At 43.4% G+C, this 23,109-nt stretch overlaps 1 protein-coding gene across 2 annotated transcripts in view; it reads right to left on the bottom strand.

Annotated features, from left to right (window-relative positions):
- Positions 1–23,109, bottom strand: part of LOC140347191 (RING finger protein 215-like) — a 114,965-nt gene that overhangs the window by 73,114 nt on the left and 18,742 nt on the right. For both annotated transcript variants that reach the window (XM_072433553.1, XM_072433554.1), the window contains exons 3-4: positions 21,471–21,542; positions 21,312–21,397 (exon numbers count right to left, since the gene is read on the bottom strand). In XM_072433553.1, coding sequence (XP_072289654.1) covers positions 21,312–21,397; positions 21,471–21,542 — 158 coding nt within the window. The remainder of the gene's footprint in view (positions 1–21,311; positions 21,398–21,470; positions 21,543–23,109) is intronic.

The raw sequence follows: 23,109 nt of genomic DNA, 5'->3' as shown, positions 1-23,109 counted from the left end.
TATACACTCTGAGGTGTGTCTTTAGAGCTTTATACACTCTGACATGTGTCTTTAGAGCTTTATACCACTCTGAGGTGTGTCTTTAGAGCTTTATACACTTTGAGGTGTGTCTTTAGAGCTTTATACCGCTCTGAGGTGTGTCTTTAGAGCTTTATACACTCTGAGGTGTGTCTTTAGAGCTTTATACCACTCTGAGGTGTCTGAGGTGTGTCTTTAGAGCTTTATACCACTCTGAGGTGTGTCTTTAGAGCTTTATACACTCTGAGGTGTGTCTTTAGAGCTTTATAACACTCTGAGGTGTGTCTTTAGAGCTTTATACCGCTCTGAGGTGTGTCTTTAGAGCTTTATACACTCTGAGGTGTGTCTTTAGAGCTTTATACCACTCTGAGGTGTCTGAGGTGTGTCTTTAGAGCTTTATACACTCTGAGGTGTGTCTTTAGAGCTTTATACCACTCTGAGGTGTGTCTTTAGAGCTTTATACACTCTGAGGTGTGTCTTTAGAGCTTTATACACTCTGAGGTGTGTCTTTAGAGCTTTATAACTCTGAGGTGTGTCTTTAGAGCTTTATAACACTCTGAGGTGTGTCTTTAGAGCTTTATACACCCTGAGGTGTGTCTTTAGAGCTTTATACCACTCTGAGGTGTGTCTTTAGAGCTTTATACACTCTGAGGTGTGTCTTTAGAGCTTTATACCCTCTGAGGTGTGTCTTTAGAGCTTTATACACTTTGAGGTGTGTCTTTAGAGTTTTATACCGCTCTGAGGTGTGTCTTTAGAGTTTTATACCGCTCTGAGGTGTGTCTTTAGAGCTTTATACCACTCTGAGGTGTCTGAGGTGTGTCTTTAGAGCTTTATAACACTCTGAGGTGTGTCTTTAGAGCTTTATAACTCTGAGGTGTGTCTTTAGAGCTTAATACCACTCTGAGGTGTGTCTTTAGAGCTTTATACACTCTGAGGTGTGTCTTTAGAGCTTTATACCGCTCTGAGGTGTGTCTTTAGAGCTTTATACCGCTCTGAGGTGTGTCTTTAGAGCTTTATACACTCTGAGGTGTGTCTTTAGAGCTTTATACACTCTGAGGTGTGTCTTTAAAGTTTTATACACTCTGAGGTGTGTCTTTAGAGCTTTATACACTCTGAGGTTTGTCTTTAGAGCTTTATACACTCTGAGGTGTGTCTTTAGAGCTTTATACCACTCTGAGGTGTCTGAGGTGTGTCTTTAGAGCTTTATACACTCTGAGGTGTGTCTTTAGAGCTTTATACACTCTGACATGTGTCTTTAGAGCTTTATACCACTCTGAGGTGTGTCTTTAGAGCTTTATACACTTTGAGGTGTGTCTTTAGAGCTTTATACCGCTCTGAGGTGTGTCTTTAGAGCTTTATACACTCTGAGGTGTGTCTTTAGAGCTTTATACCACTCTGAGGTGTCTGAGGTGTGTCTTTAGAGCTTTATACCGCTCTGAGGTGTGTCTTTAGAGCTTAATACCACTCTGAGGTGTGTCTTTAGAGCTTTATACACTCTGAGGTGTGTCTTTAGAGCTTTATACCACTCTGAGGTGTGTCTTTAGAGCTTTATACCGCTCTGAGGTTTGTCTTTAGAGCTTTATACACTCTGAGGTGTGTCTTTAGAGCTTTATACACGCTGAGGTGTGTCTTTAGAGCTTTATACACTCTGAGGTGTGTCTTTAGAGCTTTATACCACTCTGAGGTGTCTGAGGTGTGTCTTTAGAGCTTTATACACTCTGAGGTGTGTCTTTAGAGCTTTATACCACTCTGAGGTGTCTGAGGTGTGTCTTTAGAGCTTTATACACTCTGAGGTGTGTCTTTAGAGCTTTATACCACTCTGAGGTGTGTCTTTAGAGCTTTATACACTCTGAGGTGTGTCTTTAGAGCTTTATACACTCTGAGGTGTGTCTTTAGAGCTTAATACCACTCTGAGGTGTGTCTTTAGAGCTTTATAACACTCTGAGGTGTGTCTTTAGAGCTTTATACACTCTGACATGTGTCTTTAGAGCTTTATACCGCTCTGAGGTGTGTCTTTAGAGCTTAATACCACTCTGAGGTGTGTCTTTAGAGCTTTATACACTCTGAGGTGTGTCTTTAGAGCTTTATACACTCTGAGGTGTGTCTTTAGAGCTTTATACCACTCTGAGGTGTGTCTTTAGAGCTTTATACACTCTGAGGTGTGTCTTTAGAGCTTTATAACACTCTGAGGTGTGTCTTTAGAGCTTTATACACTCTGAGGTGTGTCTTTAGAGCTTTATAACACTCTGAGGTGTGTCTTTAGAGCTTTATAACACTCTGAGGTGTGTCTTTAGAGCTTTATAACTCTGAGGTGTGTTTTTAGAGCTTTATAACTCTGAGGTGTGTCTTTAGAGCTTTATACACTCTGAGGTGTGTCTTTAGAGCTTTATACACTCTGAGGTGTGTCTTTAGAGCTTTATACACTCTGAGGTGTGTCTTTAGAGCTTTATACCACTCTGAGGTGTGTCTTTAGAGCTTTATACACTCTGAGGTGTGTCTTTAGAGCTTTATAACACTCTGAGGTGTGTCTTTAGAGCTTTATAACTCTGAGGTGTGTCTTTAGAGCTTTATAACACTCTGAGGTGTGTCTTTAGAGCTTTATACACTCTGACATGTGTCTTTAGAGCTTTATACCACTCTAAGGTGTGTCTTTAGAGCTTAATACCACTCTGAGGTGTGTCTTTAGAGCTTTATACCGCTCTGAGGTGTGTCTTTAGAGCTTTATACACTCTGAGGTGTGTCTTTAGAGCTTTATACACTCTGAGGTGTGTCTTTAGAGCTTTATAACTCTGAGGTGTGTCTTTAGAGCTTTATAACACTCTGAGGTGTGTCTTTAGAGCTTTATACACTCTGAGGTGTGTCTTTAGAGCTTTATACCACTCTGAGGTGTGTCTTTAGACCTTTATACACTCTGAGGTGTGTCTTTAGAGCTTTATACCCTCTGAGGTGTGTCTTTAGAGCTTTATACCACTCTGAGCTGTGTCTTTAGAGTTTTATACCGCTCTGAGGTGTGTCTTTAGAGTTTTATACCGCTCTGAGGTGTGTCTTTAGAGCTTTATACCACTCTGAGGTGTCTGAGGTGTGTCTTTAGAGCTTTATAACACTCTGAGGTGTGTCTTTAGAGCTTTATAACTCTGAGGTGTGTCTTTAGAGCTTAATACCACTCTGAGGTGTGTCTTTAGAGCTTTATACACTCTGAGGTGTGTCTTTAGAGCTTTATACCACTCTGAGGTGTGTCTTTAGAGCTTTATACCGCTCTGAGGTGTGTCTTTAGAGCTTTATACCGCTCTGAGGTGTGTCTTTAGAGCTTTATACACTCTGAGGTGTGTCTTTAGAGCTTTATACACTCTGAGGTGTGTCTTTAAAGTTTTATACACTCTGAGGTGTGTCTTTAGAGCTTTATACCGCTCTGAGGTTTGTCTTTAGAGCTTTATACACTCTGAGGTGTGTCTTTAGAGCTTTATACACTCTGAGGTGTGTCTTTAGAGCTTTATACCACTCTGAGGTGTCTGAGGTGTGTCTTTAGAGCTTTATACACTCTGAGGTGTGTCTTTAGAGCTTTATACACTCTGACATGTGTCTTTAGAGCTTTATACCACTCTGAGGTGTGTCTTTAGAGCTTTATACACTTTGAGGTGTGTCTTTAGAGCTTTATACCGCTCTGAGGTGTGTCTTTAGAGCTTTATACACTCTGAGGTGTGTCTTTAGAGCTTTATACCACTCTGAGGTGTCTGAGGTGTGTCTTTAGAGCTTTATACCACTCTGAGGTGTGTCTTTAGAGCTTTATACACTCTGAGGTGTGTCTTTAGAGCTTTATACCACTCTGAGGTGTGTCTTTAGAGCTTTATACCGCTCTGAGGTGTGTCTTTAGAGCTTTATACCGCTCTGAGGTGTGTCTTTAGAGCTTTATACACTCTGAGGTGTGTCTTTAGAGCTTTATACACTCTGAGGTGTGTCTTTAAAGTTTTATACACTCTGAGGTGTGTCTTTAGAGCTTTATACCGCTGTGAGGTTTGTCTTTAGAGCTTTATACACTCTGAGGTGTGTCTTTAGAGCTTTATACACTCTGAGGTGTGTCTTTAGAGCTTTATACCACTCTGAGGTGTCTGAGGTGTGTCTTTAGAGCTTTATACACTCTGAGGTGTGTCTTTAGAGCTTTATACACTCTGACATGTGTCTTTAGAGCTTTATACCACTCTGAGGTGTGTCTTTAGAGCTTTATACACTTTGAGGTGTGTCTTTAGAGCTTTATACCGCTCTGAGGTGTGTCTTTAGAGCTTTATACACTCTGAGGTGTGTCTTTAGAGCTTTATACCACTCTGAGGTGTCTGAGGTGTGTCTTTAGAGCTTTATACCACTCTGAGGTGTGTCTTTAGAGCTTTATACACTCTGAGGTGTGTCTTTAGAGCTTTATAACACTCTGAGGTGTGTCTTTAGAGCTTTATACCGCTCTGAGGTGTGTCTTTAGAGCTTTATACACTCTGAGGTGTGTCTTTAGAGCTTTATACCACTCTGAGGTGTCTGAGGTGTGTCTTTAGAGCTTTATACACTCTGAGGTGTGTCTTTAGAGCTTTATACCACTCTGAGGTGTGTCTTTAGAGCTTTATACACTCTGAGGTGTGTCTTTAGAGCTTTATACACTCTGAGGTGTGTCTTTAGAGCTTTATAACTCTGAGGTGTGTCTTTAGAGCTTTATAACACTCTGAGGTGTGTCTTTAGAGCTTTATACACTCTGAGGTGTGTCTTTAGAGCTTTATACCACTCTGAGGTGTGTCTTTAGAGCTTTATACACTCTGAGGTGTGTCTTTAGAGCTTTATACCCTCTGAGGTGTGTCTTTAGAGCTTTATACACTCTGAGGTGTGTCTTTAGAGTTTTATACCGCTCTGAGGTGTGTCTTTAGAGTTTTATACCGCTCTGAGGTGTGTCTTTAGAGCTTTATACCACTCTGAGGTGTCTGAGGTGTGTCTTTAGAGCTTTATAACACTCTGAGGTGTGTCTTTAGAGCTTTATAACTCTGAGGTGTGTCTTTAGAGCTTAATACCACTCTGAGGTGTGTCTTTAGAGCTTTATACACTCTGAGGTGTGTCTTTAGAGCTTTATACCGCTCTGAGGTGTGTCTTTAGAGCTTTATACCGCTCTGAGGTGTGTCTTTAGAGCTTTATACACTCTGAGGTGTGTCTTTAGAGCTTTATACACTCTGAGGTGTGTCTTTAAAGTTTTATACACTCTGAGGTGTGTCTTTAGAGCTTTATACCGCTCTGAGGTTTGTCTTTAGAGCTTTATACACTCTGAGGTGTGTCTTTAGAGCTTTATACCACTCTGAGGTGTCTGAGGTGTGTCTTTAGAGCTTTATACACTCTGAGGTGTGTCTTTAGAGCTTTATACACTCTGACATGTGTCTTTATAGCTTTATACCACTCTGAGGTGTGTCTTTAGAGCTTTATACACTTTGAGGTGTGTCTTTAGAGCTTTATACCGCTCTGAGGTGTGTCTTTAGAGCTTTATACACTCTGAGGTGTGTCTTTAGAGCTTTATACCACTCTGAGGTGTCTGAGGTGTGTCTTTAGAGCTTTATACCACTCTGAGGTGTGTCTTTAGAGCTTTTTACACTCTGAGGTGTGTCTTTAGAGCTTTATACACTTTGAGGTGTGTCTTTAGAGCTTTATACCGCTCTGAGGTGTGTCTTTAGAGCTTTATACACTCTGAGGTGTGTCTTTAGAGCTTTATACCACTCTGAGGTGTCTGAGGTGTGTCTTTAGAGCTTTATACACTCTGAGGTGTGTCTTTAGAGCTTTATAACACTCTGAGGTGTGTCTTTAGAGCTTTATACACTCTGAGGTGTGTCTTTAGAGCTTTATACACTCTGAGGTGTGTCTTTAGAGCTTTATACCACTCTGAGGTGTGTCTTTAGAGCTTTATACACTCTGAGGTGTGTCTTTAGAGCTTTATAACACTCTGAGGTGTGTCTTTAGAGCTTTATAACACTCTGAGGTGTGTCTTTAGAGCTTTATACACTCTGAGGTGTGTCTTTAGAGCTTTATACCACTCTGAGGTGTGTCTTTAGAGCTTTATACAACTTTGAGGTGTGTCTTTAGAGCTTTATACCCTCTGAGGTGTGTCTTTAGAGCTTTATACACTCTGAGGTGTGTCTTTAGAGTTTTATACCGCTCTGAGGTGTGTCTTCAGAGCTTTATACACTCTGAGGTGTGTCTTTAGAGCTTTATACCTCTCTCAGGTGTGTCTTTAGAGCTTTATACCACTCTGAGCTGTGTCTTTAGAGCTTTATAACACTCTAAGGTGTGTCTTTAGAGCTTTATACCACTCTGAGGTGTGTCTTTAGAGCTTTGTACACTCTGAGGTGTGTCTTTAGAGCTTTATAACACTCTGAGGTGTGTCTTTAGAGCTTTATACCCCTCTGAGGTGTGTCTTTAGAGCTTTATAACACTCTGAGGTGTGTCTTTAGAGCTTTATAACACTCTGAGGTGTGTCTTTAGAGCTTAATACACTCTGAGGTGTGTCTTTAGAGCTTTATACCGCTCTGAGGTGTGTCTTTAGAGCTTTATACCACTCTGAGGTGTGTCTTTAGAGCTTTATACACTCTGAGGTGTGTCTTTAGAGCTTTATAACACTCTGAGGTGTGTCTTTAGAGCTTTATACACTTTGAGGTGTGTCTTTAGAGCTTTATACACTCTGAGGTGTGTCTTTAGAGCTTTATACCGCTCTGAGGTGTGTCTTTAGAGCTTTATACACTCTGAGGTGTGTCTTTAGAGCTTTATACCACTCTGAGGTGTCTGAGGTGTGTCTTTAGAGCTTTATACACTCTGAGGTGTGTCTTTAGAGCTTTATACACTCTGAGGTGTGTCTTTAGAGCTTTATACCACTCTGAGGTGTGTCTTTAGAGCTTTATAACACTCTGAGGTGTGTCTTTAGAGCTTTATACACTCTGAGGTGTGTCTTTAGAGCTTTATAACTCTGAGGTGTGTCTTTAGAGCTTTATAACACTCTGAGGTGTGTCTTTAGAGCTTTATACACTCTGAGGTGTGTCTTTAGAGCTTAATACCGCTCTGAGGTGTGTCTTTAGAGCTTTATACCGCTCTGAGGTGTGTCTTTAGAGCTTTATACACTCTGAGGTGTGTCTTTAGAGCTTTATACCGCTCTGAGGTTTGTCTTTAGAGCTTTATACACTCTGAGGTGTGTCTTTAGAGCTTTATACACTCTGAGGTGTGTCTTTAGAGCTTTATACCACTCTGAGGTGTGTCTTTAGAGCTTTATACCACTCTGAGGTGTCTGAGGTGTGTCTTTAGAGCTTTATACACTCTGAGGTGTGTCTTTAGAGCTTTATACCACTCTGAGGTGTGTCTTTAGAGCTTTATACACTCTGAGGTGTGTCTTTAGAGCTTTATACACTCTGAGGTGTGTCTTTAGAGCTTAATACCACTCTGAGGTGTGTCTTTAGAGCTTTATAACACTCTGAGGTGTGTCTTTAGAGCTTTATACACTGTGACATGTGTCTTTAGAGCTTTATACCGCTCTGAGGTGTGTCTTTAGAGCTTAATACCACTCTGAGGTGTGTCTTTAGAGCTTTATACACTCTGAGGTGTGTCTTTAGAGCTTTATACACTCTGAGGTGTGTCTTTAGAGCTTTAAACCACTCTGAGGTGTGTCTTTAGAGCTTTATACCACTCTGAGGTGTCTGAGGTGTGTCTTTAGAGCTTTATACCACTCTGAGGTGTGTCTTTAGAGCTTTATACACTCTGAGGTGTGTCTTTAGAGCTTTATACACTTTGAGGTGTGTCTTTAGAGCTTTATACCGCTCTGAGGTGTGTCTTTAGAGCTTTATACACTCTGAGGTGTGTCTTTAGAGCTTTATACCACTCTGAGGTGTCTGAGGTGTGTCTTTAGAGCTTTATACACTCTGAGGTGTGTCTTTAGAGCTTTATACCACTCTGAGGTGTGTCTTTAGAGCTTTATACACTCTGAGGTGTGTCTTTAGAGCTTTATACACTCTAAGGTGTGTCTTTAGAGCTTTATACCACTCTGAGGTGTGTCTTTAGAGCTTTATACACTCTGAGGTGTGTCTTTAGAGCTTTATAACACTCTGAGGTGTGTCTTTAGAGCTTTATAACACTCTTAGGTGTGTCTTTAGAGCTTTATACACTCTGAGGTGTGTCTTTAGAGCTTTATACCACTCTGAGGTGTGTCTTTAGAGCTTTATACAACTTTGAGGTGTGTCTTTAGAGCTTTATACCCTCTGAGGTGTGTCTTTAGAGCTTTATACACTCTGAGGTGTGTCTTTAGAGTTTTATACCGCTCTGAGGTGTGTCTTCAGAGCTTTATACACTCTGAGGTGTGTCTTTAGAGCTTTATACCTCTCTCAGGTGTGTCTTTAGAGCTTTATACCACTCTGAGCTGTGTCTTTAGAGCTTTATAACACTCTAAGGTGTGTCTTTAGAGCTTTATACCACTCTGAGGTGTGTCTTTAGAGCTTTGTACACTCTGAGGTGTGTCTTTAGAGCTTTATAACACTCTGAGGTGTGTCTTTAGAGCTTTATACCCCTCTGAGGTGTGTCTTTAGAGCTTTATAACACTCTGAGGTGTGTCTTTAGAGCTTTATAACACTCTGAGGTGTGTCTTTAGAGCTTAATACACTCTGAGGTGTGTCTTTAGAGCTTTATACCGCTCTGAGGTGTGTCTTTAGAGCTTTATACCACTCTGAGGTGTGTCTTTAGAGCTTTATACACTCTGAGGTGTGTCTTTAGAGCTTTATAACACTCTGAGGTGTGTCTTTAGAGCTTTATACACTTTGAGGTGTGTCTTTAGAGCTTTATACACTCTGAGGTGTGTCTTTAGAGCTTTATACCGCTCTGAGGTGTGTCTTTAGAGCTTTATACACTCTGAGGTGTGTCTTTAGAGCTTTATACCACTCTGAGGTGTCTGAGGTGTGTCTTTAGAGCTTTATACACTCTGAGGTGTGTCTTTAGAGCTTTATACACTCTGAGGTGTGTCTTTAGAGCTTTATACCACTCTGAGGTGTGTCTTTAGAGCTTTATAACACTCTGAGGTGTGTCTTTAGAGCTTTATACACTCTGAGGTGTGTCTTTAGAGCTTTATAACTCTGAGGTGTGTCTTTAGAGCTTTATAACACTCTGAGGTGTGTCTTTAGAGCTTTATACACTCTGAGGTGTGTCTTTAGAGCTTAATACCGCTCTGAGGTGTGTCTTTAGAGCTTTATACCGCTCTGAGGTGTGTCTTTAGAGCTTTATACACTCTGAGGTGTGTCTTTAGAGCTTTATACCGCTCTGAGGTTTGTCTTTAGAGCTTTATACACTCTGAGGTGTGTCTTTAGAGCTTTATACACTCTGAGGTGTGTCTTTAGAGCTTTATACCACTCTGAGGTGTGTCTTTAGAGCTTTATACCACTCTGAGGTGTCTGAGGTGTGTCTTTAGAGCTTTATACACTCTGAGGTGTGTCTTTAGAGCTTTATACCACTCTGAGGTGTGTCTTTAGAGCTTTATACACTCTGAGGTGTGTCTTTAGAGCTTTATACACTCTGAGGTGTGTCTTTAGAGCTTAATACCACTCTGAGGTGTGTCTTTAGAGCTTTATACCGCTCTGAGGTGTGTCTTTAGAGCTTTATACACTCTGAGGTGTGTCTTTAGAGCTTTATACCACTCTGAGGTGTGTCTTTAGAGCTTTATACACTCTGAGGTGTGTCTTTAGAGCTTTATACACTCTGAGGTGTGTCTTTAGAGCTTTATAACACTCTGAGGCGTGTCTTTAGAGCTTTATAACACTCTGAGGTGTGTCTTTAGAGCTTTATAACTCTGAGGTGTGTCTTTAGAGCTTTATAACTCTGAGGTGTGTCTTTAGAGCTTTATACCACTCTGAGGTGTGTCTTTAGAGCTTTATACACTCTGAGGTGTGTCTTTCGAGCTTTATACACTCTGAGGTGTGTCTTTAGAGCTTTATACCACTCTGAGGTGTGTCTTTAGAGCTTTATAACACTCTGAGGTGTGTCTTTAGAGCTTTATACACTCTGAGGTGTGTCTTTAGAGCTTTATAACACTCTGAGGTGTGTCTTTAGAGCTTTATACCACTCTGAGGTGTGTCTTTAGAGCTTTATACCACTCTGAGGTGTGTCTTTAGAGCTTTATACACTCTGAGGTGTGTCTTTAGAGCTTTATACCACTCTGAGGTGTCTGAGGTGTGTCTTTAGAGCTTTATACACTCTGAGGTGTGTCTTTAGAGCTTTATACCACTCTGAGGTGTGTCTTTAGAGCTTTATAACACTCTGAGGTGTGTCTTTAGAGCTTTATACACTCTGAGGTGTGTCTTTAGAGCTTTATACCGCTCTGAGGTGTGTCTTTAGAGCTTTATACCGCTCTGAGGTGTGTCTTTAGAGCTTTATACCGCTCTGAGGTGTGTCTTTAGAGCTTTATACACTCTGAGGTGTGTCTTTAGAGCTTTATACACTCTGAGGTGTGTCTTTAGAGCTTTATAACTCTGAGGTGTGTCTTTAGAGCTTTATACACTCTGAGGTGTGTCTTTAGAGCTTTATACCACTCTGAGGTGTGTCTTTAGAGCTTTATACACTCTGAGGTGTGTCTTTAGAGCTTTATACCCTCTGAGGTGTGTCTTTAGAGCTTTATACACTCTGAGGTGTGTCTTTAGAGTTTTATACCGCTCTGAGGTGTGTCTTTAGAGTTTTATACCGCTCTGAGGTGTCTGAGGTGTGTCTTTAGAGCTTTATAACACTCTGAGGTGTGTCTTTAGAGCTTTATAACTCTGAGGTGTGTCTTTAGAGCTTAATACCACTCTGAGGTGTGTCTTTAGAGCTTTATACACTCTGAGGTGTGTCTTTAGAGCTTTATACCACTCTGAGGTGTGTCTTTAGAGCTTTATACCGCTCTGAGGTGTGTCTTTAGAGCTTTATAACACTCTGAGGTGTGTCTTTAGAGCTTTATACACTCTGAGGTGTGTCTTTAGAGCTTTATACACTCTGAGGTGTGTCTTTAGAGCTTTATACCGCTCTGAGGTTTGTCTTTAGAGCTTTATACACTCTGAGGTGTGTCTTTAGAGCTTTATACCACTCTGAGGTGTCTGAGGTGTGTCTTTAGAGCTGTATACACTCTGAGGTGTGTCTTTAGAGCTTTATACCACTCTGAGGTGTGTCTTTAGAGCTTTATACACTTTGAGGTGTGTCTTTAGAGCTTTATACCGCTCTGAGGTGTGTCTTTAGAGCTTTATACACTCTGAGGTGTGTCTTTAGAGCTTTATACCACTCTGAGGTGTCTGAGGTGTGTCTTTAGAGCTTTATACACTCTGAGGTGTGTCTTTAGAGCTTTATACCACTCTGAGGTGTGTCTTTAGAGCTTTATACCACTCTGAGGTGTGTCTTTAGAGCTTTATACCCCTCTGAGGTGTGTCTTTAGAGCTTTATACACTTTGAGGTGTGTCTTTAGAGCTTTATACCGCTCTGAGGTGTGTCTTTAGAGCTTTATACACTCTGAGGTGTGTCTTTAGAGCTTTATACCACTCTGAGGTGTCTGAGGTGTGTCTTTAGAGCTTTATACCGCTCTGAGGTGTGTCTTTAGAGCTTTATACACTCTGAGGTGTGTCTTTAGAGCTTTATAACACTCTGAGGTGTGTCTTTAGAGCTTTATACCACTCTGAGGTGTGTCTTAAGAGCTTTATACCACTCTGAGGTGTGTCTTTAGAGTTTTATACCGCTCTGAGGTGTGTCTTCAGAGCTTTATACACTCTGAGGTGTGTCTTTAGAGCTTTATAACACTCTGAGGTGTGTCTTTAGAGCTTTATACACTCTGAGGTGTGTCTTTAGAGCTTTATACCTCTCTCAGGTGTGTCTTTAGAGCTTTATACCACTCTGAGCTGTGTCTTTAGAGCTTTATACACTCTGAGGTGTGTCTTTAGAGCTTTATACCTCTCTCAGGTGTGTCTTTAGAGCTTTATACCTCTCTCAGGTGTGTCTTTAGAGCTTTATACCACTCTGAGCTGTGTCTTTAGAGCTTTATAACACTCTAAGGTGTGTCTTTAGAGCTTTATACCACTCTGAGGTGTGTCTTTAGAGCTTTATAACACTCTGAGGTGTGTCTTTAGAGCTTTATAACACTCTGAGGTGTGTCTTTAGAGCTTTATACCCCTCTGAGGTGTGTCTTTAGAGCTTTATAACACTCTGAGGTGTGTCTTTAGAGCTTTATACACTCTGAGGTGTGTCTTTAGAGCTTAATACACTCTGAGGTGTGTCTTTAGAGCTTTATACCTCTCTCAGGTGTGTCTTTAGAGCTTTATACACTCTGAGGTGTGTCTTTAGAGCTTTATACACTTTGAGGTGTGTCTTTAGAGCTTTATACCGCTCTGAGGTGTGTCTTTAGAGCTTTATACACTCTGAGGTGTGTCTTTAGAGCTTTATACCACTCTGAGGTGTCTGAGGTGTGTCTTTAGAGCTTTATACCGCTCTGAGGTGTGTCTTTAGAGCTTTATACACTCTGAGGTGTGTCTTTAGAGCTTTATAACACTCTGAGGTGTGTCTTTAGAGCTTTATACCACTCTGAGGTGTGTCTTAAGAGCTTTATACCACTCTGAGGTGTGTCTTTAGAGCTTTATACCCTCTGAGGTGTGTCTTTAGAGCTTTATACACTCTGAGGTGTGTCTTTAGAGTTTTATACCGCTCTGAGGTGTGTCTTCAGAGCTTTATACACTCTGAGGTGTGTCTTTAGAGCTTTATACCACTCTGAGGTGTCTGAGGTGTGTCTTTAGAGCTTTATACACTCTGAGGTGTGTCTTTAGAGCTTTATACCACTCTGAGGTGTGTCTTTAGAGCTTTATACACTCTGAGGTGTGTCTTTAGAGCTTTATAACACTCTGAGGTGTGTCTTTAGAGCTTTATAACACTCTGAGGTGTGTCTTTAGAGCTTTATACACTCTGAGGTGTGTCTTTAGAGCTTTATACCGCTCTGAGGTGTGTCTTTAGAGCTTTATACCGCTCTGAGGTGTGTCTTTAGAGCTTTATACCGCTCTGAGGTGTGTCTTTAGAGCTTTATACACTCTGAGGTGTGTCTTTAGAGCTTTATACACTCTGAGGTGTGTCTTTAGAGCTTTATAACTCTGAGGTGTGTCTTTAGAGCTTTATAACACTCTGAGGTGTGTCTTTAGAGCTTTATAACACTCTGAGGTGTGTCTTTAGAGCTTTATAACACTCTGAGGTGTGTCTTTAGAGCTTTATACACTCTGAGGTGTGTCTTTAGAGCTTTATACACTCTGAGGTGTGTCTTTAGAGCTTTATACACTCTGAGGTGTGTCTTTAGAGCTTTATACACTCTGAGGTGTGTCTTTAGAGCTTTATACCGCTCTGAGGTGTGTCTTTAGAGCTTTATACACTCTGAGGTGTGTCTTTAGAGCTTTATACACTCTGAGGTGTGTCTTTAGAGCTTTATACACTCTGAGGTGTGTCTTTAGAGCTTTATACTGCTCTGAGGTGTGTCTTTAGAGCTTTATACACTCTGAGGTGTGTCTTTAGAGCTTTATACCGCTCTGAGGTGTGTCTTTAGAGCTTTATAACACTCTGAGGTGTGTCTTTAGAGCTTTATACACTCTGAGGTGTGTCTTTAGAGCTTTATACCACTCTGAGGTGTGTCTTTAGAGCTTTATACACTCTGAGGTGTGTCTTTAGAGCTTTATACACTCTGAGGTGTGTCTTTAGAGCTTTATACCACTCTGAGGTGTCTGAGGTGTGTCTTTAGAGCTTTATACACTCTGAGGTGTGTCTTTAGAGCTTTATACACTCTGAGGTGTGTCTTTAGAGCTTTATACCACTCTGAGGTGTGTCTTTAGAGCTTTATACCACTCTGAGGTGTGTCTTTAGAGCTTTATACACTCTGAGGTGTGTCTTTAGAGCTTTATACCACTCTGAGGTGTCTGAGGTGTGTCTTTAGAGCTTTATACACTCTGAGGTGTGTCTTTAGAGCTTTATACACTCTGAGGTGTGTCTTTAGAGCTTTATACACTCTGAGGTGTGTCTTTAGAGCTTTATACCACTCTGAGGTGTGTCTTTAGAGCTTTATACACTCTGAGGTGTGTCTTTAGAGCTTTATAACACTCTGAGGTGTGTCTTTAGAGCTTTATACACTCTGAGATGTGTCTTTAGAGCTTTATACCACTCTGAGGTGTGTCTTTAGAGCTTTATACACTCTGAGGTGTGTCTTTAGAGCTTTATACACTCTGAGGTGTGTCTTTAGAGCTTTATACACTCTGAGGTGTGTCTTTAGAGCTTTATACACTCTGAGGTGTGTCTTTAGAGCTTTATACACTCTGAGGTGTGTCTTTAGAGCTTTATACCACTCTGAGGTGTCTGAGGTGTGTCTTTAGAGCTTTATAACACTCTGAGGTGTGTCTTTAGAGCTTTATAACACTCTGAGGTGTGTCTTTAGAGCTTTATAACACTCTGAGGTGTGTCTTTAGAGCTTTATAACACTCTGAGGTGTGTCTTTAGAGCTTTATACACTCTGAGGTGAACCCATCGCTCCTGGAGATTTATTGCGGCCTGTACTTCCAAAAAGTTATTTCGGCTCCTAATTTTGTTCTTTTATTTGTCTGACACAACAGGCAAATTGAGGGTGTCTTCTTTATCGTCATAAAATAAATGTATTGAATTTGTTTTTTTTTACCTTCAAAACTCACGGATGAGTCGTTGGAAAAGAGAACCCATGTCTCAGAGTTCTCCTCTTGAGCTTCCCAAAAATGTGTTGAACTTTTGCTGTTGTTGACGAACCTCATATGGAATATCTGGATAAAAGAAGACGCGCTTGCCTTTGTACAGGAGGTCTCCTTTAACTCTGGAGGTCTCCTTTAACTCTGAGGTCTCCTTTAACTCTGAGGTCTCCTTTAACTCTGAGGTCTCCTTTAACTCTGAGGTCTCCTTTAACTCTGAGGTCTCCTTTAACTCTGGAGGTCTCCTTTAACTCTGAGGTCTCCTTTAACTCTGAGGTCTCCTTTAACTCTGAGGTCTCCTTTAACTCTGGAGGTCTCCTTTAACTCTGGAGGTCTCCTTTAACTCTGAGGTCTCCTTTAACTCTGAGGTCTCCTTTAACTCTGAGGTCTCCTTTAACTCTGGAGGTCTCCTTTAACTCTGAGGTCTCCTTTAACTCTGGAGGTCTCCTTTAACTCTGAGGTCTCCTTTAACTCTGAGGTCTCCTTTAACTCTGGAGGTCTCCTTTAACTCTGAGGTCTCCTTTAACTCTGAGGTCTCCTTTAACTCTGGAGGTCTCCTTTAACTCTGGAGGTCTCCTTTAACTCTGAGGTCTCCTTTAACTCTGGAGGTCTCCTTTAACTCTGGAGGTCTCCTTTAACTCTGGAGGTCTCCTTTAACTCTGAGGTATCCTTTAACTCTGGAGGTCTCCTTTAACTCTGAGGTCTCCTTTAACTCTGGAGGTCTCCTTTAACTCTGAGGTCTCCTTTAACTCTGAGGTCTCCTTTAACTCTGGAGGTCTCCTTTAACTCTGAGGTCTCCTTTAACTCTGAGGTCTCCTTTAACTCTGAGGTCTCCTTTAACTCTGGAGGTCTCCTTTAACTCTGGAGGTCTCCTTTAACTCTGAGGTCTCCTTTAACTCTGGAGGTCTCCTTTAACTCTGGAGGTCTCCTTTAACTCTGAGGTCTCCTTTAACTCTGGAGGTCTCCTTTAACTCTGAGGTCTCCTTTAACTCTGGAGGTCTCCTTTAACTCTGGAGGTCTCCTTTAACTCTGGAGGTCTCCTTTAACTCTGAGGTCCCCTTTAACTCTGGAGGTCTCCTTTAACTCTGAGGTCTCCTTTAACTCTGAGGTCTCCTTTAACTCTGAGGTCTCCTTTAACTCTGGAGGTCTCCTTTAACTCTGAGGTCTCCTTTAACTCTGGAGGTCTCCTTTAACTCTGAGGTCTCCTTTAACTCTGGAGGTCTCCTTTAACTCTGAGGTCTCCTTTAACTCTGGAGGTCTCCTTTAACTCTGAGGTCTCCTTTAACTCTGAGGTCTCCTTTAACTCTGGAGGTCTCCTTTAACTCTGGAGGTCTCCTTTAACTCTGAGGTCTCCTTTAACTCTGAGGTCTCCTTTAACTCTGAGGTCTCCTTTAACTCTGGAGGTCTCCTTTAACTCTGAGGTCTCCTTTAATTCTGGAGGTCTCCTTTAACACTGAGGTCTCCTTTAACTCTGAGGTCTCCTTTAACTCTGGAGGTCTCCTTTAACTCTGAGGTCTCCTTTAACTCTGAGGTCTCCTTTAACTCTGGAGGTCTCCTTTAACTCTGGAGGTCTCCTTTAACTCTGAGGTCTCCTTTAACTCTGAGGTCTCCTTTAACTCTGGAGGTCTCCTTTAACTCTGGAGGTCTCCTTTAACTCTGAGGTCTCCTTTAACTCTGGAGGTCTCCTTTAACTCTGGAGGTCTCCTTTAACTCTGAGGTCTCCTTTAACTCTGGAGGTCTCCTTTAACTCTGAGGTCTCCTTTAACTCTGGAGGTCTCCTTTAACTCTGGAGGTCTCCTTTAACTCTGAGGTCTCCTTTAACTCTGAGGTCTCCTTTAACTCTGGAGGTCTCCTTTAACTCTGAGGTCTCCTTTAACTCTGAGGTCTCCTTTAACTCTGAGGTCTCCTTTAACTCTGGAGGTCTCCTTTAACTCTGAGGTCTCCTTTAACTCTGAGGTCTCCTTTAACCCTGGAGGTCTCCTTTAACTCTGAGGTCTCCTTTAACTCTGAGGTCTCCTTTAACTCTGGAGGTCTCCTTTAACTCTGAGGTCTCCTTTAACTCTGGAGGTCTCCTTTAACTCTGAGGTCTCCTTTAACTCTGAGGTCTCCTTTAACTCTGAGGTCTCCTTTAACTCTGGAGGTCTCCTTTAACCCTGGAGGTCTCCTTTAACTCTGAGGTCTCCTTTAACTCTGAGGTCTCCTTTAACTCTGGAGATCTCCTTTAACTCTGGAGGTCTCCTTTAACCCCGGAGGTCTCCTTTAACCCCGGAGGTCTCCTTTAACCCTGGAGGTCTCTTTTAACCCCGGAGGTCTCCTTTAACTCTGAGGTCTCCTTTAACCCCGGAGGTCTCCTTTAACCCTGGAGGTCTCCTTTAACCCCGGAGGTCTCCTTTAACCCTGGAGGTCTCCTTTAACCCCGGAGGTCTCCTTTAACTCTGGAGGTCTCCTTTAACTCTGAGGTCTCCTTTAACTCTGAGGTCTCCTTTAACTCTGGAGGTCTCCTTTAACTCTGGAGGTCTCCTTTAACTCTGAGGTCTCCTTTAACTCTGGAGGTCTCCTTTAACTCTGGAGGTCTCCTTTAACTCTGAGGTCTCCTTTAACTCTGGAGGTCTCCTTTAACTCTGAGGTCTCCTTTAACTCTGGAGGTCTCCTTTAACTCTGGAGGTCTCCTTTAACTCTGAGGTCTCCTTTAACTCTGAGGTCTCCTTTAACTCTGGAGGTCTCCTTTAACTCTGAGGTCTCCTTTAACTCTGAGGTCTCCTTTAACTCTGAGGTCTCCTTTAACCCTGGAGGTCTCCTTTAACTCTGAGGTCTCCTTTAACTCTGAGGTCTCCTTTAACTCTGGAGGTCTCCTTTAACTCTGGAGGTCTCCTTTAACTCTGGAGGTCTCCTTTAACTCTGAGGTCTCCTTTAACTCTGAGGTCTCCTTTAACTCTGGAGGTCTCCTTTAACTCTGAGGTCTCCTTTAACTCTGAGGTCTCCTTTAACTCTGAGGTCTCCTTTAACCCTGGAGGTCTCCTTTAACTCTGAGGTCTCCTTTAACTCTGAGGTCTCCTTTAACTCTGGAGGTCTCCTTTAACTCTGAGGTCTCCTTTAACTCTGGAGGTCTCCTTTAACTCTGAGGTCTCCTTTAACTCTGAGGTCTCCTTTAACTCTGAGGTCTCCTTTAACTCTGGAGGTCTCCTTTAACCCTGGAGGTCTCCTTTAACTCTGAGGTCTCCTTTAACTCTGAGGTCTCCTTTAACTCTGGAGATCTCCTTTAACTCTGGAGGTCTCCTTTAACCCCGGAGGTCTCCTTTAACCCCGGAGGTCTCCTTTAACCCTGGAGGTCTCTTTTAACCCCGGAGGTCTCCTTTAACTCTGAGGTCTCCTTTAACCCCGGAGGTCTCCTTTAACCCTGGAGGTCTCCTTTAACCCCGGAGGTCTCCTTTAACCCCGGAGGTCTCCTTTAACCCCGGAGGTCTCCTTTAACCCTGGAGGTCTCCTTTAACCCCGGAGGTCTCCTTTAACCCTGGAGGTCTCTTTTAACCCCGGAGGTCTCCTTTAACAGGTTTGCTACCCATGTTAGCCATGTTAGCCATGTTAGCCTTGTTAGCCTTGTTAGCCTTGTTAGCTTTCTTAGCTTTGTTAGCTTGCGATGCGGACTGTTTTCCAATGGGATTGTGGGCCGTCAGCATTGTTTGTTTCGGTCCCGTAGAGTTACGCTTCCTTGTTTACGCCCCTTATTCTTCTTCTTTGGGATCAGGGTCAAACGGTGATTTTAAAGCCAGGTTTCGCAGCACAGGTGTGAATGCATCAGCTAAAACCGCCGCCATAACCCGGAAGCTGAATCTGATTCTTCACCACCAGGATATACACAAAGCTCATGTCAGGCTTTTCTTTTTGGAGTTTATCTCAGCTTTTAACACCATCCAGCCCCATATTTCTAATCAATCATCTCTTAAAGGACGTTAACCTGAGCAGGAATCTTTTGGGGTGGATTCTCAGCTTTTTAACTGACAGGATACGGCAGGAGTGCTGTCTGACCTGGCCTGTAGTTCCACTGGCTCACCACAAGGGCGTGTCCTTTCACCTTTGTTGTTCATCCTCTATACAAATAAGCTGCAGAGCCACTATGACAAGGTCATTCTTAAGTGGCTTCCACACCACCGCGGCCGAAGCCTCCAGTTTACATTCAAAGTCTATAGTAAACGCGCGTAGTGCGTTTCCCGCGGCGCGATTTCTTCGTTTTTGCGGCGCGATTGGTGCGTTTTTTTACGCTCTCGACGCTTTGAGCGCGTATGAGGCGACCGAGGCGGCTAAAGCGGCTTACGCGACGCGCTCAGATATGTTCAGGTCTCTGCAGCTGAAGCGTAGCAGCCGCCGCAGCAGCCAATCAGAGCTGACGCTCCAGTGACGTACGTATTTCCCCTGCATTTCCGGTATTCCCCGTGGAATTCCCCAAGAAGAGCCACTTTTTCCTGGCTCGTCAACAATGGCAGACGAAAGACTGATTGTGGCCGTGTGGGAGAAAGGAGCTGTACCATGTGTTCACGGTGGAACAGAGACACAAACAAACCAAAAATGTGAAAACAACACTCTCGATATCCGCCATTTTACACAATGAACAAACAACTCCACTGCTCATGCGACAACATCTCTACTGCGCATGTGCGCAGACAGCTGGAGCGCGCCTGTGTACAGTGTCCGGGGCATCGAGAGCGCGCGTCCGGAGCGTAAACCTTTCAAACGTACACGCGGTCAAATTCTGCGTCGGGCGCGATTAGGCCGCGGCGTCTGTACGAAGCTTTAAACATGCTGATGACTCATGTCATTGTGAGCCTGCTCCAGGAGGGGGCGACACCAGCCATTTTACAAGACTTTGCAAAATGGTGGGAGGAGTCCTCCCTGCTTCTGAACGTTAACATGTTCCATCCTCCTGAGGCGGCGCTGTTTCCAAATTACACAAGTTCTCTTACATCATCACTTTTTTTCCGTGGTCAATACCATAAGTTATACATTATTTTAAAGATTATTTTCTCAACAAAACACATATCCCATTGATTGAATAATTTGCCCCAAGAAGCAATTGCCAATAGTTTGTGATAAAGTCTCAACTTTTACAAACACATGTCCTGTTTGCTCCAGAGCTGCCCGAGCTGCCCCTGAACGCTCGGGTTCAGGACCAGAGCTGCCCCTGAACGCTCGGGTTCAGGACCAGAGCTGCCCCTGAACGCACGGGTTCAGGACCAGAGCTGCCCCTGAACGCTCGGGTTCAGGACCAGAGCTGCCCCTGAACGCTCGGGTTCAGGACCAGAGCTGCCCCTGAACGCTCGAGTTCAGGACCAGAGCTGCCCCTGAACGCTCGGGTTCAGGACCAGAGCTGCCCCTGAACGCTCGGGTTCAGGACCAGAGCTGCCCCTGAACGCTCGGGTTCAGGGGCAGAGCTGCCTCTATGTCCTCTTAAACAAACTCACTCGGCATAATTTAAAACTTGATTAATCCATTATGTCTGTTTTCTATCTTTTGTGTATGTTTGATGTTCCTTAATCACTGCAGAGCAATTTACCCAAGTGTATGAATAAAGACACGTAACCTAACCTGATCCACTCTCAATAATATTGATTTACTTTGTTGGGTAAAGAGCATTTTCTTAACTATTTCCTGTGAGGTCAGATCATTAATTTCTCCTCTCATCATTTTCATTTCCTACAGCACTAGAGGATTATCCTTCTTGGCAGGATTTACCTCCAGCAGTTTTAGTTTTTCTTGCAGATCGTTTAGCTTTTTCTCCTTTGTTTCTCAGACAACAAAACAAACAAGGTCGTAACAGAAAGTTGTACCGGTGTTTCCTGGTACCGCACTACACCTGGGATTCACCAGGATCGAGTCATTTAGGAGATAAACTCATACCTCCACATTAGAGCATGGTTGACTTGACAGGACAGGTGACAGGACAGGTGACAGGAGGGACAGGTGACTGGACAGGTGACAGGAGGGACAGGTGACTGGACAGGTGACAGGAGGGACAGGTGACAGGAGGGACAGGTGACTGGACAGGTGACAGGAGGGACAGGTGACTGGACAGGTGACAGGAGGGACAGGTGACTGGACAGGTGACAGGAGGGACAGGTGACTGGACAGGTGACAGGAGGGACAGGTGACTGGACAGGTGACAGGAGGGACAGGTGACTGGACAGGTGACAGGAGGGACAGGTGACTGGACAGGTGACAGGAGGGACAGGTGACTGGACAGGTGACAGGAGGGACAGGTGACTGGCATTGATACCAAGATGTTGCTTGAGCGTCAAAGATTTCCACTCATGATTGATTCTTCTTGGGGCTATTTACTTTAGAAGTGAGAGAGCAATACCAGGCTAGTATTTGGCAGTAAGCTGAGAAATTGACTTTAAATATTTAATAGTGTTGCCTTCAACTCATATAAGGGGCATAGATGAAGAAAAAAAACTGAATTCCATAAGCATCAGCACCTTTGACTTCAGATCAGCTGGTCAGGGTCTATGCATCGTACACTGTCATTACACATCTAGAGGGTGAACGTTTGAGTTCAAGATGATAAAGTACCTGAGTAAAGCACCGAACAGGCGTGTGACATTTTCAGAAGACTGAATCACTATGATGGGTTTGACCAAGACCTGAGACAGATCCATCTGAAAGAGACACAAAAACAGTCAGACTTTCCTTTGACACATAAGGGTGTTTTCTGTGGCTCCGCACACTCACCTCACTGACTGTGTTCTGATTGAGAGCAAGAATGATGAGAGCAGACGCCCCAAGGACCAAGGCACGCTTCATCTGAAACAGGCCAAACAAAGGATCAAACTGTGACCTACTGTGACCTACACTGTGACCTACTGTGACCTACACTATGACATACACTGTGACCTACACTGTGACCTACTCTGTGACCTACACTGTGACCTACACTGTGACCTACTCTGTGACCTACACTGTGACCTACACTGTGACCTACTCTGTGACCTACACTGTGACCTACACTGTGACCTACTCTGTGACCTACACTGTGACCTACACTGTGACCTACTCTGTGACCTACTCTGTGACCTACACTGTGACCTACACTGTGACCTACTGTGACCTACACTGTGACCTACTCTGTGACCTACACTGTGACCTACACTGTGACCTACTCTGTGACCTACACTGTGACCTACACTGTGACCTACTGTGACCTACACTGTGACCTACTCTGTGACCTACACTGTGACCTACACTGTGACCTAATGTGACCTACTGTGACATACACTGTGACCTACACTGTGACCTACACTGTGACATACACTGTGACCTACACTGTGATCTACTCTGTGACCTACACTGTGACCTACACTGTGACCTACTGTGACCTACTGTGACCTACACTGTGACCTACACTGTGACCTACTGTGACCTACACTATGACATACACTGTGACCTACACTGTGACCTACACTGTGACCTACTCTGTGACCTACACTGTGACCTACACTGTGACCTACACTGTGACCTACACTATGACCTACTGTGACCTACACTATCACCTACACTATGACCTACACTGTGACCTACACTATGACCTACTGTGACCTACACTGTGACCTACTGTGACCTACACTGTGACCTACACTGTGACATACACTGTGACATACACTGTGACCTACTCTGTGACCTACACTGTGACCTACACTGTGACCTACACTATGACCTACTGTGACCTACAGTATGACCTACTGTGACCTACACTGTGACCTACACTATGACCTACTGTGACCACCTACACTGTGACCTACACTATGACCTACACTGTGACCTACTGTGACCTACACTATGACCTACACTGTGATCTACTGTGACCTACACTATGACCTACACTGTGATCTACTGTGACCTACACTGTGACCTACACTATGTCCTACACTATGTCCTACACTGTGACCTACACTGTGACCTACACTGTGACCTACTGTGACCTACACTATGACATACACTGTGACCTACACTGTGACCTACTCTGTGACCTACACTGTGACCTACACTGTGACCTACTCTGTGACCTACACTGTGACCTACACTGTGACCTACACTGTGACCTACTCTGTGACCTACACTGTGACCTACACTGTGACCTACACTGTGACCTACTCTGTGACCTACACTGTGACCTACACTGTGACCTACTCTGTGACCTACTCTGTGACCTACACTGTGACCTACACTGTGACCTACTGTGACCTACACTATGACATACACTGTGACCTACACTGTGACCTACTCTGTGACCTACACTGTGACCTACACTGTGACCTACTCTGTGACCTACACTGTGACCTACACTGTGACCTACTGTGACCTACACTGTGAC

This window comes from Eucyclogobius newberryi, unplaced genomic scaffold (genome assembly GCF_026437365.1).
Source record: "Eucyclogobius newberryi isolate DKJ021-1_F unplaced genomic scaffold, fEucNew1.0.hap1 SCAF_6, whole genome shotgun sequence".
In the NCBI taxonomy this organism is placed as follows: domain Eukaryota; kingdom Metazoa; phylum Chordata; class Actinopteri; order Gobiiformes; family Gobiidae; genus Eucyclogobius; species Eucyclogobius newberryi.
The sequence above is the reverse complement of the archived record's forward strand: the minus strand, read 5'-3'. Positions and strand labels throughout refer to the sequence as shown.